Genomic DNA, 13,223 nt, shown 5'->3' on the forward strand with positions numbered 1-13,223 from the left:
TTTTTCACAATTTGAGCCTGGTGAATCCTGGTATTGTTGTCCTGGAATATTTCCATTCTATCAGGGAAGAAAAAAATCCATTACTGGGATATCATCGTTATTCCGTATATTTAGGTCGTCAGCTGACTTAATTTTATTGCCACATAACTTTGCTGAACCTTGCCCTGACCAACTGTAGCAACTGTCTCTTTTGGCTTGTACATTGGCCACTATAAATTTTGGCTGCATCACTTCATGTGCTTCCCTTCTTACCCTGACATGCCCATTGCTCTGAAATATGGTGAATCTGGACTCACCAGGCCACATGACCTTTTTTCCACTGATCAAGAATACAAATTTTTATGCAGCCAAGCAGATTGAAGCCTTTTCTTCTGATTAACCTCACTAACATGTGATTTTCTAATGGTCACATGACTAGTTAGTCACAGTCCTTTGAGTTCTTGTCATATGGTGCATGTTGAAACGCTCTTAAGTTCACTATTAGATATAGGTATGAGCTTTACTGTGACATGTTTATGATTCGACTTCACCAGGCATTTAAGTGCTCTCTAATTAAGGTCAGTCAAAATTTTGCAGACTCTTCTGTGGTGGGGGTGATTTGTTGAAGATCTTGCTCATGTCAAGTCAGTTTATTTGTATAATGCTTTTCATGACAGACATTGTCACAAAGCAGCTTTACATAAAAAATAAAGACTTTAAACATATGAACTAATTTTATCTGTAATAAATTTATTTATCCCTAATGAGCAAGCCTGAGCTGAAGGTAGCAAGGAAAAAAAATCCCTCAGATGAAATAAAGAAGAGACCTTTAGAGGAACCAGATTCAAAAGGCAACCCATCTTCACTTGGGTGATAACAGATAACATGATTATTATAAACTTGCTTCTATAACTGTGTCCTACGTAGTCACAAAGTGCAGTTGTGTAACCAGGAAATTCGTGATAGTTTTAGCATGAATGCCATTTTGTTGATGTTATCAACTGTTCATTGATGGAGACTTGAGTGCAAGATTGTACATGAGAACTGGAGTCCTAAATTTATCCTGACAGTTGTAGTCCTAAACCATCATAGCAAAACTGTAAGTGTTCAGAGCCGTCTTCTAAGCAAATCTTTCAACTGTCCATATGGGGCCATCCTCCACAAAGTGATGAGAACTCCAGCCATAAGTAAGGCATCAGGATAGATCAGGCAAAGCCAAAGAACAGGAGAGGCCAGAATAACTGGTATCTCAAGACTGATGAGTAACTTGACAGAGAGAGACATACTGAGAGACAGAACAAAGAAATGAGAGAGAGAGAGAGAGAGAGAGAGAGAGAGAAAGAAACACATGTCGTTCGGTATGCCCATTGTGACCTAATGTTTGAAAACAGTATGCATTGTGCACTGAGTGCAAGCAGGGACTCTGGCAAGAATAACTGTTACAGCATAACTAAAAGGGAGAGCCAGGCATGAGGGAGCCTTGGGATATTAAGCAGCCAGCCACTCCATTGTAATTAAACCTCAGTGAATGTGTGAGACTGAGACGCACATCTATACATCCTATTTTACCAAAACACTCTATGCCCAAGGACCCTCCAGATCTACTCCTTTACTTCATAAAAAGCTCTTAACAAAAGGCTTGATGAAACAGATATGTTTTCAGCCAAGACTTAAATACTGAGACTGTGCAAGATTTCCAAAAACTACATGTAAGGCTTTTCCATAACTGTGGGGCTTTGAAAGTAAAGGCTCTGGTCATAGTTTTGGCACTGTTGGCAGGTGCAAAGTCCTGCTGGAAAGGAAATGGGCATCTCCATAAAGCTTGTCAGCAGATGGAAGCCTGAAGTGCTCTAAAATCTCCTGATAGATGACTACATTGACTTTAGACTTGATAAAACACAGTGGACCAACACCAGCAGATGACCTGGTACCTTAAATCATCACAAACTGTGGAAACTTCTCACTGGACTTCAAACACCTTGGATTCTGTGCTTCTCCACTCTTGCTCTAGACTCGAGGCCTTGACTCCCAAATGAAATGCAAAATGTACTTTTATTTGAAAAAGAAGACTTTGGACCAGTGAGCAGCAGTCCAGTTCTTTCTCTCCTTAGCCTAGGTAAGATTCTTCGGATGTTGTCCCTGGTTCAGGAATGGCTGGATATTTTGAATGCAACAGTTGTAACCCCTTTCCTGAAGATGTCTGTGCGTGGTGGCTCTTGATGCACTGACATCAGCCTCAGTCCACCACTTGTGTAACTGTCTCATGTTATTGAGTTGACTTTTCTTAACAATCGTTTCAAGGCTGTGGTCATCCCTGTTGCTTATTCCCCTTTTCCAGCCAGCCTTTCCAGCAGTGACCTTCTGTGGTTTACCCTCCTTGTGGAGGGTGTCAATGATCATCTTCTGGACAACTGTCAAGTCAGCAGTTTTCCCCATGATTGTTGTTGCCTGTACTGAAATAGACCAAGAGATACATGGTATTTATATGATTTTACTCAAACTCAGAATGAAATCTTCTAATATTTTGAGATGTTATTTTGTGCTGTAGGCCATAATTATCAAAATTAAAATAAAATAATGCTTAAAACACACACACATTTTTTGTGTAGTTTTTATCTGTTGTTTATTTTATCTGTTTTATTCTTGTAAAGTGTCCTTGAGTGTCATGAAAGGTGCTTATAAATAAAATGTATTATATACGTATTGTAGCAATCCCTGATGTGGGTGGAGCACAGAAGCACGGCAGGTGAGAGTTGATATTATCCAAACAACTTTATTTAGCTTTTCAGCTTTCTTTTTTCTCACTCACTCATTCACACATGTGTTGTGGTTGGGAAGAGAGCTCCTTTTCTCTGCTCTCTCTCTCCTTTTATGCTCCATCCCTGTAACAAACACACACACACATTATTGACAGCAGGTGGAATGACTTAGCCACTTATCTTCTCCGACCCCGCCCTCCATTCACAGACAGCTGCTTGGCCATGCCCCCACTGCCACATACCCCCACCGCCCGACTCAGGCCAGGGAACCGTCTGGCCTGAAGCTGACTCCCCCCCCAACAGGACAGGAAGTCCGCCACCACCGTCTGCGCCCTGGGCCTGTGGATCACCTCAAACTTAAATGGGTGGAGGGCGAGATACCAATGGGTGATCCGCGCATTGGTATCCTTCATGCAGCAGAGCCATTGGAGGGGCGCGTGGTCCGAACAGAGAGTGAAAGGGCACCCCAGCAGGTTGTATCGAAGGGCGAGGACCACCCACTTGATGGCGAGACACTCCTTTTCAATTGTGCTGTACCTACTTTCACGCATCAAAAGTTTCCGGCTGATGTACACCACAGGGTGCTCCTCGCCCTCCACCTCCTGGGACAAAACAGCCCCCAGCCCTCTGTCCGATGCATCAGTCTGCAAAATAAAGGGGAGAGAGAAGTCAGGGGAGTGTAAAAGTGGCCCCCCACACAGTGCAGCTTTTACCTCAGAGAAGGTCTATTGGCACTGCTCCGTCCACTGGACCGGATCTAGAGCCCCCTTTTTAGTGAGATCGGTTAGCGGGCTGGTGACGTCTGAATAATTAGGTATAAACCTACGATAATAGCCAGCCAGCCCCAAGAACGGTCTCATTTCCATTTTGATCTTGGGCCTTGGGCAGGCCACAATCGCTGCGGTCTTGTTAATTTGGGGATGCACCTGCCTATGGCCCAAGTGAAACCCCAGATACCGTACTTCCACCTGCCCAATCGCACACTTTTTTGGGTTAGCTGTGAGGCCCGCCTGCCTCAACAACTTTAGAATGGCCCTCAGGTGTTCCAGGTGCCGCGGCCAATCATTACTGTAAATTATAATGTCATCTAGATAGACCGCCGCGTAGGAAGCATGAGGGCGGAGGACCCTGTCCATAAGCCGCTGGAACGTAGCGGGTGCCCCAAATAACCCAAAAGGGAGTGTGACAAATTGGTGTAATCCAAATGGTGTGGAAAAGGCCATTTTCTCTTGGGATAGAGGAGTCAAGAGGATCTGCCAATATCCCTTTGTTAGATCCAGTGTCGAATAAAAGCGAGCAGCACCTAACCAATCAAGCAACTCATCAATGCAAGGCATTGGGTATGCATCAAATTTAGACACCGTGTTGACCTTTCTGTAGTCCACACAGAACCGGACCAACCTGTCGATCTTGGGAACCAGGACCACTGGGCTTCTCCAGTCACTGTGGGACTCCTAGATGATGCCCATTTCGAGCATGGCCTTGAGTTCATCCTGAATCACCTTTTTTTTTGTGTTCGGGCAATTGGTAAGGGCGGCTACGCACTACCACCCCTGGGGGCGTTTCAATGTGGTGTTCTATGAGGTGGGTACGACCAGTAAGGGGTGAGAACACATCGGAAAATTCCTTCTGCAACTTGGCTTCCTCCGTGAGTTGGGACGGTGAGAGGTGGTCTCCACAAGGGACCAGAGTGATCTGAGATGTTATCTTTTTTACCTCTGGACCCAGCTCCACCTTCTCTGGGACTACCGATGCCAACGCCACGGGGACCCCCTCATTCCAGCATTTTAAAAGGTTGAGGTGGTAGATTTGCAGTGCTCCACCCCTTTCCATTTGCTTCACCTCATAGTCGATGTCCTTGACTTGCTGTGTGACCTCAAAGGGCCCTTGCCACTTGGCGACTAGTTAGAACTCGACGTGGGCAATAATACGAGCACTTTGTCTCCCAGCATGAACTCTCTAAGGTGCGTGCCCCTGTCATACAGCCAGCTTTGACATTCTTGTGCCTGCCACAAATTCTCCTGGGTTAGGTGTATGAGGGTGTGGAGTTTTGCATGCAGGTCAAGAACGTACTGAATTTCATTTTTACTTGCTGAAGGTCCCTCCTCCCAATTTTCCCGTAGCACATCCAGAATGCCATGTGGCTTATGCCCATATAATAATTCAAAGGGAGAAAACCCCATGGAGGCTTGCAGGGACCTCTTGTACTGCAAACAACAGGGGCTTGAGCCACTTATCCCAGTTACGTGCATCTTCACTTATGAATCTGCGGATTATGTTTTTGAGTGTTTGGTTAAATCGCTCTACTAAGCCATCCGTTTGTGGGTGATAGACACTGGTGCGGATAGACTTAATCCCCAGTAACCCATACAGCTCACGCAGTGTGTGTGACATAAATGAAGTGCCTTGGTCTGTCAGGATTTCTTTCAGAATCCTGACCCGGGAGATAAAGCAGAAGAGCACTTCTGCAATACTGCGTGCTGAGATATTGTGGAGAGGCACTGCTTCCGGATATCATGTTGCATAGTCCACAAGAACTAAAATAAAGCGGTATCCCCATGCTGACCGATCTAATGGCTTGATGAGATCCATGCCAATTCGCTCAAACGGGGTCTCGATTAGAGGAAGAGGGCGCAACGGCACTTTTGGATTGGCCGCGGGATTTACTAATTGGCATTCACGGCATGCCGCACACCACTGACGGACATCCCCGCAAATCCCTGGCCAATAGAACCGGGCCATTATTCAGGCTAGTGTTTTGTCTTGCCCCAAGTGTCCAGCCATGGCATTAAAGTGAGCTGCATGGAATAAGAGTTCCCTACGGCTCTTTGGGATTCACAACTGGGTTACTTGTTCCTTAGTTTGAGTGTCCTGCGTCACTCGGTACAATCTATCTTTAATAATGGCAAAATAGGGGAAGGTCGGTGCCGCGCTTGGCTAAAGAGTTTGACCATCGATTACTCTCACTTGGTGAAATGCATACCGCAGTCTTGTCTCGCGACTGCTCTAACGGGAAATCCCCAAGGGAATCCCTGAGAGAAGGAGGAGGAGTGGGCTGCTCTTCACTCTGATGCAGTGTTGACATAGACGGTTGTGTGACAGCTTCTCCCGCCAGTGCCACACCGGGATCTTCCTGTGACCCACTAGTACAGGACCCACTACATGTTAAATATTCCATTAGTTTTTTAAATCCCGGCCAATCAGTACCCAAAATCAATGAGTGGGTAAGACGGGGACTAACTGCCACCTTTATTCTATGCATTTGGCCCTGGAATAGAATATGGACAGACACTAGAGGGTAATGGTGAACATCCCCTTGCACACACAACACTTTCACCATTTGTGCTCTCCCCAATGCCTCACCTTGCACCAGGCATTGGTGAATTGAGGTCTGATTACAACCAGAAGCCACCAAAGCGTGATATGTATCCCCTTGAATACTCACCGGTATGCGATGCACTCCGGCCCAATCGGGGGCAGTTTCTGGCGCAGAGGGGATCCAGATTAGAGCACCCACCTCCCTAGCGGAGCTCTGACTTTGGAGATGCTCCGACTCCCTGACGCGCCAGCACACCTGCCCAGGCTTTCCCTCTGCACTGGTGTCATGGGTGTCACTCACCTGAGGGGGAGACAACACAGACACAAAAGAGGGAGATGGGAGGACACCACGGGTGCGATGGACCAGCTGGGGGGAGCCAGCCGCCGCCTCCGTGGCAGGGGAACAGGGTGGAGAGGGGGACAAGAGACAGGAGAGAGAGAGAAGAGAAGGGAGGGGAGATGCCTTGTCTGCCTGCCATCGGATCTGCCTCCAGATGGTCCTCCGCCAGCTCGATGGCTTGTTCCAGCGATGCTGGGTGGTGACACTGGACCCATTCCACCGTTCCTTCTGGAAGTCAAGAGATAAACTGCTCCAGTGCCACCAGATCAATGATCTTGTTGGCATCATGGTCTTCCGCCCCCAGCCACTGCCGGCAGGCGTCCTGGAGATGCTGGCCAAATGCAAATGGCCGGCTGACCTCCTCCAGTGCCAGCATCCGGAAGCGCTGACAATGTTGCTCTGGGGAGCGGTCGAGCCGCTGCAGAATGGCTTTCCTTAGGTCAGCATAGACCAGTCGGCTGTCAGCAGGGAGCTGCGAGCTGCACCTCACCAGTCAGAAGTGGGAGGAGGAGTGCCAAATATATATATTCCTATACAGTGTCTTGCATAAGTATTCATCATCCTTTGTGTTTGTCCTGTTTTGTCACATTACAAGCTGGAATTAAAATGGATTTTTGGGGGTCAGCACCATTTGAGTTACACAACAAGCCTACCACTTTAACGGTGTACATTGTTATTTTATTGTGACAAACAATAATTCAGACAAAAAAAAACAGAAATCTGGAGTGTGCATAGGTATTCACCCCTACAAAGTCAATACTTTAAAGAGCCACCTTTTGCTGCAATTACAGCTCCAAGTCTCTTGGGCTATGTCTCTATTAGCTTAGCACATCTTGCCACTGGGATTTTTGCCCATTCTGCAAGGCAAACCTGCTCCAACTCCAAGTTAGATGGGTTGTGTTGGTGTACAGCAATCTTCAAGTTATGCCACAGATTCTCAATTGGATTGAGGTCTGGGCTTTGATTAGGCCATTCCAAGACATTTAAATGTTTCCCATTAAACCACTCCAGTGATGTATTAGCAGTACTGTATGTTTAGGGTCATTGTCCTGCTGGAATGTGAACCTTCGTCCCAGTCTCAAACCTTTGGCTGACTCAAACAGGTTTTCCTCCAGAATTGCCCTATATGTAGTGCCATCCATCTTCCTTCAGTCCTGACCAGCTTTCCTGTCCCTGAAGATGAAAAATATCTCCACAGCGTGATGCTGTCACCACCACGCTTCATTGCAGGAATGGTGTTCTCAGGGTGCTGGGTTTGTGCCACACATGACATTTCCCTTGATGGCCAAAAAGTTCAATTTTAGACTTATTTGACCAGAGAATCTTCTTCAATGTGTTTGGGGAATCTGCCACATGCTGTTGGGCAAACTCCAAATGTGTTTTCTTAAGCAATGGCTTTTGTTCTGGCCAGTCTTCCATAAAGCCCCACACTGTGGAGTGGATGACTTAAAGTGGTACTGTGGACAGATACTCCCATCTCTCCCATCTTTTCAGCTCCTTCAGTGTCATCTTTGGTGTCTTTTTTGCATCTCTGATTAATGCTCTCCTTGTGACTTTTGGTGGGTGGCCTTCTCTTGTCAGGTTTGTCATGATACCATATTCTTACCATTTTGCTATAATGGATTAAATAGTGCTTGCTGGGATATTCAAAGTTTGGGATATTTTTTATAACCCAACCCTGATCTATACTTCCCCACAATTTTGTCTCTGACATGTTTGGAGTGCTGCTTGGTTTTCATGTTGCTTGCTTCATAGTGTTGCAGAGTCAGGGCCCTTCCAGAATAGGTTGATTTTATACAGACATCATGTGTCAGATCATGTGACACTTTGATTGCACACACATGGACCTTAATCAACTAATTATGTGACTTATGAAGTGAATTGGTTGGACCACCTCTTGTTGAGGGGTTTCATACAAAAGGGGGTGAATACCCATGCACACTCCAGATTTCTGTTTTTTTTTATCTTAATTACTGTTTGTGTCAAAATAAAACAAGTTTCACCTTTAAAGTGGTAGGCATGTTGTGTAAATCAAATAGTGTTAAACTCCAAAAATCCATTTTAATTCCATCTTGTAATGCAACAAAACAGGACAAACACAAAGGGGATAAATACTTTTGCAAGACACTGTATATACCATAAGTGCTTGAACACATACAATAAATATAAAAACACAAAAACATTGGCCAAATTGTTTGACAGCACGTCAGCCTATATGCTAAAATAATTAAACAAAGATATAACTGAGAGTTGCAGATAGCATCCTGTCCCTTAATGACATCACAAAGCTCACCACCTCTCTGATTTGTCCAAAGAGACTGATCATACAGAGAACACCCAGAGCATGTCTAGACATATATAAATACTATGTAGCTTGAGGAGTGATCCAGAAAAAGCATTGGTCACACTTTGTCATGGTATTCCTTGTACTACTCCTTTTTCTTAGCCCAACAAAGGGAGAAAATTGCCATATTCTGGAAAACACAAAAAATCCTTTGTTGTCCAAAGATGGAGATGTGATAATTGGAGCTATCTTTTCAATACATCGTGGAACACTGATGCAGTCACTGGCATATACTGAAAAACCTCAACCTTTAACCTGCATTAGGTTGGTTAGAGTGGAAACTTTGTCACTGTGGTCATTTTGGGGAATCTGAAATTTTCTGCATGATAATAATCAGTATTTCTGCATTGTATTACTTGTAGTTTTCATTTTATAGTAATAAATAAATAAGACATTTTATACAATTTTTATGTATATTTGTAGAATTGATCTGAGTGAATTCCGCATTGCTCAGACCATGACTTTTGCAATTGAGGAAATCAACAGGAGCAACAGCTTGCTCCCGAATGTCTCAGTTGGTTACAAAATTTATGACAATTGTCTTTCAAGCTTGTTATCTATGCAGGCAGCCATGGCTTTGATGAATGGTCAGGAGATAACAGCGGAGGATACATGTTCTGGACAAGCAGTAGTGCAAGCTATCATAGGGGAGTCAGAATCTACTCCTACTATAGCACTTACAAAAACTACAGGACCCTTTAATATCCCCGTGGTAAGAATAAATGATTTTACTCATTATTTAAAAACAATTTATTTAACAGTTACAAAACACAACTGATATATGCATGAAATGATTATCTTCATGTATAGCGAAGTGTCTGGAATTAAGTCATTATATATCTATTTTTATCAATTTACTAATCATCAATCCCCTGATAGTCTTTTTACCCTCAAAAGCTAAGAGAAGCTCAATTGTACTTTGAGTCAGAATTCAAACAAGGTGGTAAATTATTGTATTTATGTTTAATGTTCCACCAAATGTGTATGTTGATCCTAAATATCGATTTGTTTTTGAGCTATGCATGGTGTTCTTATGCATGAGACAGTGGTGCAGTGAGTACCACTGACACATAATAGCCACAGGATCCTGGGTTCAATCCTGTGCTCAGCTTACTCTCTATGCAAAGTTTTGCATGCTCTCTCCATGTTTGCATGGGTGTCCTCTGGGTTCTCCAGTTTCCAGCAACCATCCATGAATAAGCATATAGGCAGGCTGGCTACATTAAATTGTCTTTAGGTGTGAAAGAGTGCATGAACTTTTTTAGATGATCGCCTTATGCACATTGTTTGCAGGACTGGCTCTGTATCCATTACATACCTGACCAGGATAGCATAGTAAAGCTAGCTGAATGAGTGGTATTCTTATTATCAGCATCATTTATACGAGTATACATTTGGATTTATCATGCACATAATCCAGAATAATCATTGTATTCGCAGATGGTAATTTTCTTTTGTGTTCTTCAGTTGAATGCTAGTTGCTATTTTCTATGATAAAGCAGGCTACCCTCTAATTTTCTCTTTCTAGGTCCAAATAAACATATTTTTAAAAAAAAAATCATTTGGTGCAAGATGCACCCAAAGAGGCTTTCGTGATTTTTTTTTTACGTCTCCTTCTTTTCTCAGATAAGTCACTCTGCCACATGTGAATGTTTGAGCAACAGAAAAGAGTATTCCTCTTTCTTCAGGACAATTCCAAGTGACTACTACCAGGGTAGAGCACTGGCATATCTGGTCAAGCACTTTGGCTGGTCTTGGGTGGGAGCTGTGTACAGTGATAATGACTATGGAAACAACGGAATGACAATTTTTCTGAATGCAGCTAAAGAGGAGGGAATATGTGTTGAGTACTCTGAGAAGTTTGACCGGTCATATCCTGCCAAAATGATTAAAGTGGCTGAAATTGTGAAGAAAGGCACTGCCAGAGTAATTATCGTATTTCTTTCTTACTTTGATATGAACCTTCTAATAGAACAGCTTATTCTAAATAATCTTACTGGATACCAGATGATTGGTGCTGCATGGATTTCTGCTGTTGATCTATTAACACCAGCAAGTTACAGTGTATTGGCCGGAGCCATTGGTTTTGATGTGGGGAAATTGAAAATTAGTGGTTTTGCTGACTATGCTGCCAAAGGATTTTGGCAAACAGCACTCCCTTGCTTGCACTCAGAGGGAAACATTTCTCAACCTGAAAACAACTGCAGTAAATATGAAGATATGATTCAGTTAAAAAACTACAGTAACGATATACCAGAAGTGAGATATGCAAATAATGCCTACAATGCAGTTTATGCTGTGGCACATTCTCTACACAGCCTGTTGGGATGCACAGAAAACCAGAGTTGTGAGAAAAACAAAACAATACATGCATGGCAGGTAAGACAAACAAGAGAAGAAAGCAAGCTATGTTCATGATTTATATTGTCATGGAATAAATAATTAATTTTCCATTTTTCTTTTCAAGGTTATTAAATCTCTAAAAAGGGTAAATTTTACCAGTAAAGTAGGAGACCAGATTTGGTTTGACAGTACTGGGGCAACGGCTCCAAAGTACGATGTGGTGAACTGGCAACGAGGGGTCAATGGAGAATTGCAGTTAAAGGTTGTGGGCTATTATGATGCCTCTCTACCAAGTGGACAACAGTTTGTCCTAAATGCTCAAGATATAGTCTGGGCTGGAGAGGAAAGAGAGGTACATATACTGGTTGCTATTTTTTTTTAGTGATGAAATGTAATCAAACTGTAATCCACAATTTTTTAATGATAAGTTTGAATTTAAAAGCCTGAATTTTACTGATCAGTGAAAGATTATAGCACAACACCTGCATGGAACTGCCATTATATATTGTTCATATTAGAAGCCAAGGTCTGTGTGCAGTGAGAGCTGTCCTCCAGGTACCAGAAAAGCTGCACAGAAAGGAAGGCCTGTCTGCTGCTATGACTGTATATCATGTGCAGAGGGAGAGATCAGTAACCAGACAGGTAATTTCAGCTTTACCAAGTTTCAAAGACTAGTTGTGAATTGTACATTGTGTATCCTCATTTCATTATTTAGAATACAGTTCCTCAACAAAGGCATTAATAAATAAATCCACAAGATACATTTTATTTTCTTTCCTAATGATATTAACCATGATTGTTTTACAGATTCAAATAACTGTGAGCAGTGTCCAGGAGAATTTTGGTCTAATGCTGTCAAAGATAAATGTGTGTTAAAGGCTATAGAGTTTCTTTCATTTACAGAAGTTATGGGGATAATACTGGTACTTTTTTCTTTGGTTGGAGCTATATTAACTGTGTTAGTAGCTATTTTATTTCTAATAGAAAAGGACACTCCCATTGTTAAAGCGAACAACTCAGAGCTGAGCTTCCTGCTGCTGTTCTCCCTGGCTCTGTGTTTCCTCTGTTCACTTACTTTCATAGGACCACCCTCTGAGTGGTCCTGTATGCTGCGCCACACAGCATTTGGGATCACCTTTGTCCTCTGCATCTCCTGTGTTCTAGGGAAAACAATAGTGGTGTTAGTGGCCTTTAGGGCTACACTTCCAGGTAGTAATGTCATGAAATGGTTTGGACCTCTACAGCAGAGACTCAGTGTACTTGCATTCACTCTTATACAGGTCCTTATTTGTGTTTTTTGGTTAACAGTTTCTCCTCCTTTCCCATATAAGAACATGAACTACTACAAGGAAAAGATCATATTAGAATGTAACTTGGGCTCAGCTCTCGGTTTCTGGGCTGTGCTGGGTTATATCGGAGTTCTTGCCTCCATCTGTTTTGTTTTGGCTTTTCTAGCTAGAACATTGCCAGATAATTTTAATGAAGCTAAATTCATCACATTCAGCATACTCATATTCTGTGCTGTGTGGATCACCTTTATTCCAGCTTATGTCAGCTCTCCTGGAAAATTTACTGTTGCTGTGGAGATATTTGCTATTTTAGCCTCTAGTTTTGCTCTACTGTTCTGTATATTTACACCTAAATGTTATATTATTCTGCTTAAACCTGAACTAAACACAAAGAAAAATATGATGGGTAAAATATCATCAAAAGCACTTTAAAAATTCATATCTGCCAACATGTACATCATTTTAGCTGAAGAAAGTTGAACTTGGACACATTATGTTAAATATATTGCCTGGCCAAAAAGGCAAACACTCTAATATTTCGTTGGACCACATTTGCCTTTGATGACAGCACACATTCACTGTGGCATTCTTTCAACAACTTTATGCAACATCGCAACATTTATTTTACTCCAGAATTGCATTTATAATTCACTGACATCTTGTATTGATGATGGAAGAGTTGAACCACTCCATAAAGTTTTCTCCAGCATATCCCAAAGTCTTTGTCATGGCCAATTCATGTGTAAAATAATTCCTCAATGTGAATCCTGGTATTGTCATCCTGGAATATTTCTAGTCTATCAGGGAAGAAAAAAATCCATTACTGTGATAAGATCATTATTCAGTATATT

The 13,223-nt window shown here is 42.8% G+C and overlaps 1 protein-coding gene across 1 annotated transcript; it reads left to right on the forward strand.

Moving 5' to 3' along the window:
- Positions 1-8,810: 8,810 nt before the first annotated feature.
- LOC132888355 (extracellular calcium-sensing receptor-like) lies at positions 8,811-12,804 on the forward strand. The gene is made up of 6 exons (XM_060924412.1): positions 8,811-9,004; positions 9,164-9,452; positions 10,367-11,119; positions 11,208-11,435; positions 11,605-11,725; positions 11,891-12,804. Exons 1-6 carry the CDS (start codon positions 8,811-8,813, stop codon positions 12,802-12,804), a joined length of 2,499 nt encoding a protein of 832 aa, XP_060780395.1.
- The last annotated feature ends 419 nt before the right edge of the window (positions 12,805-13,223 follow it).

The sequence above is a fragment of the Neoarius graeffei genome, chromosome 6, assembly GCF_027579695.1.
Source record: "Neoarius graeffei isolate fNeoGra1 chromosome 6, fNeoGra1.pri, whole genome shotgun sequence".
In the NCBI taxonomy this organism is placed as follows: Eukaryota; Metazoa; Chordata; class Actinopteri; order Siluriformes; family Ariidae; genus Neoarius; species Neoarius graeffei.

What these genes read in the sequence shown, in the direction of transcription:
- LOC132888355 (XM_060924412.1), top strand. Translation starts at nt 8,811, where the DNA reads ATGGTATTCCTTGTACTACTCCTTTTTCTTAGCCCAACAAAGGGAGAA. An exon ending in CAACCTTTAACCTGCATTAG is followed by an intron (nt 9,005 to 9,163) that starts GTTGGTTAGAGT and finishes GTATATTTGTAG; the next exon opens with AATTGATCTGAGTGAATTCC. An exon ending in AAACAATACATGCATGGCAG is followed by an intron (nt 11,120 to 11,207) that starts GTAAGACAAACA and finishes TTTCTTTTCAAG; the next exon opens with GTTATTAAATCTCTAAAAAG.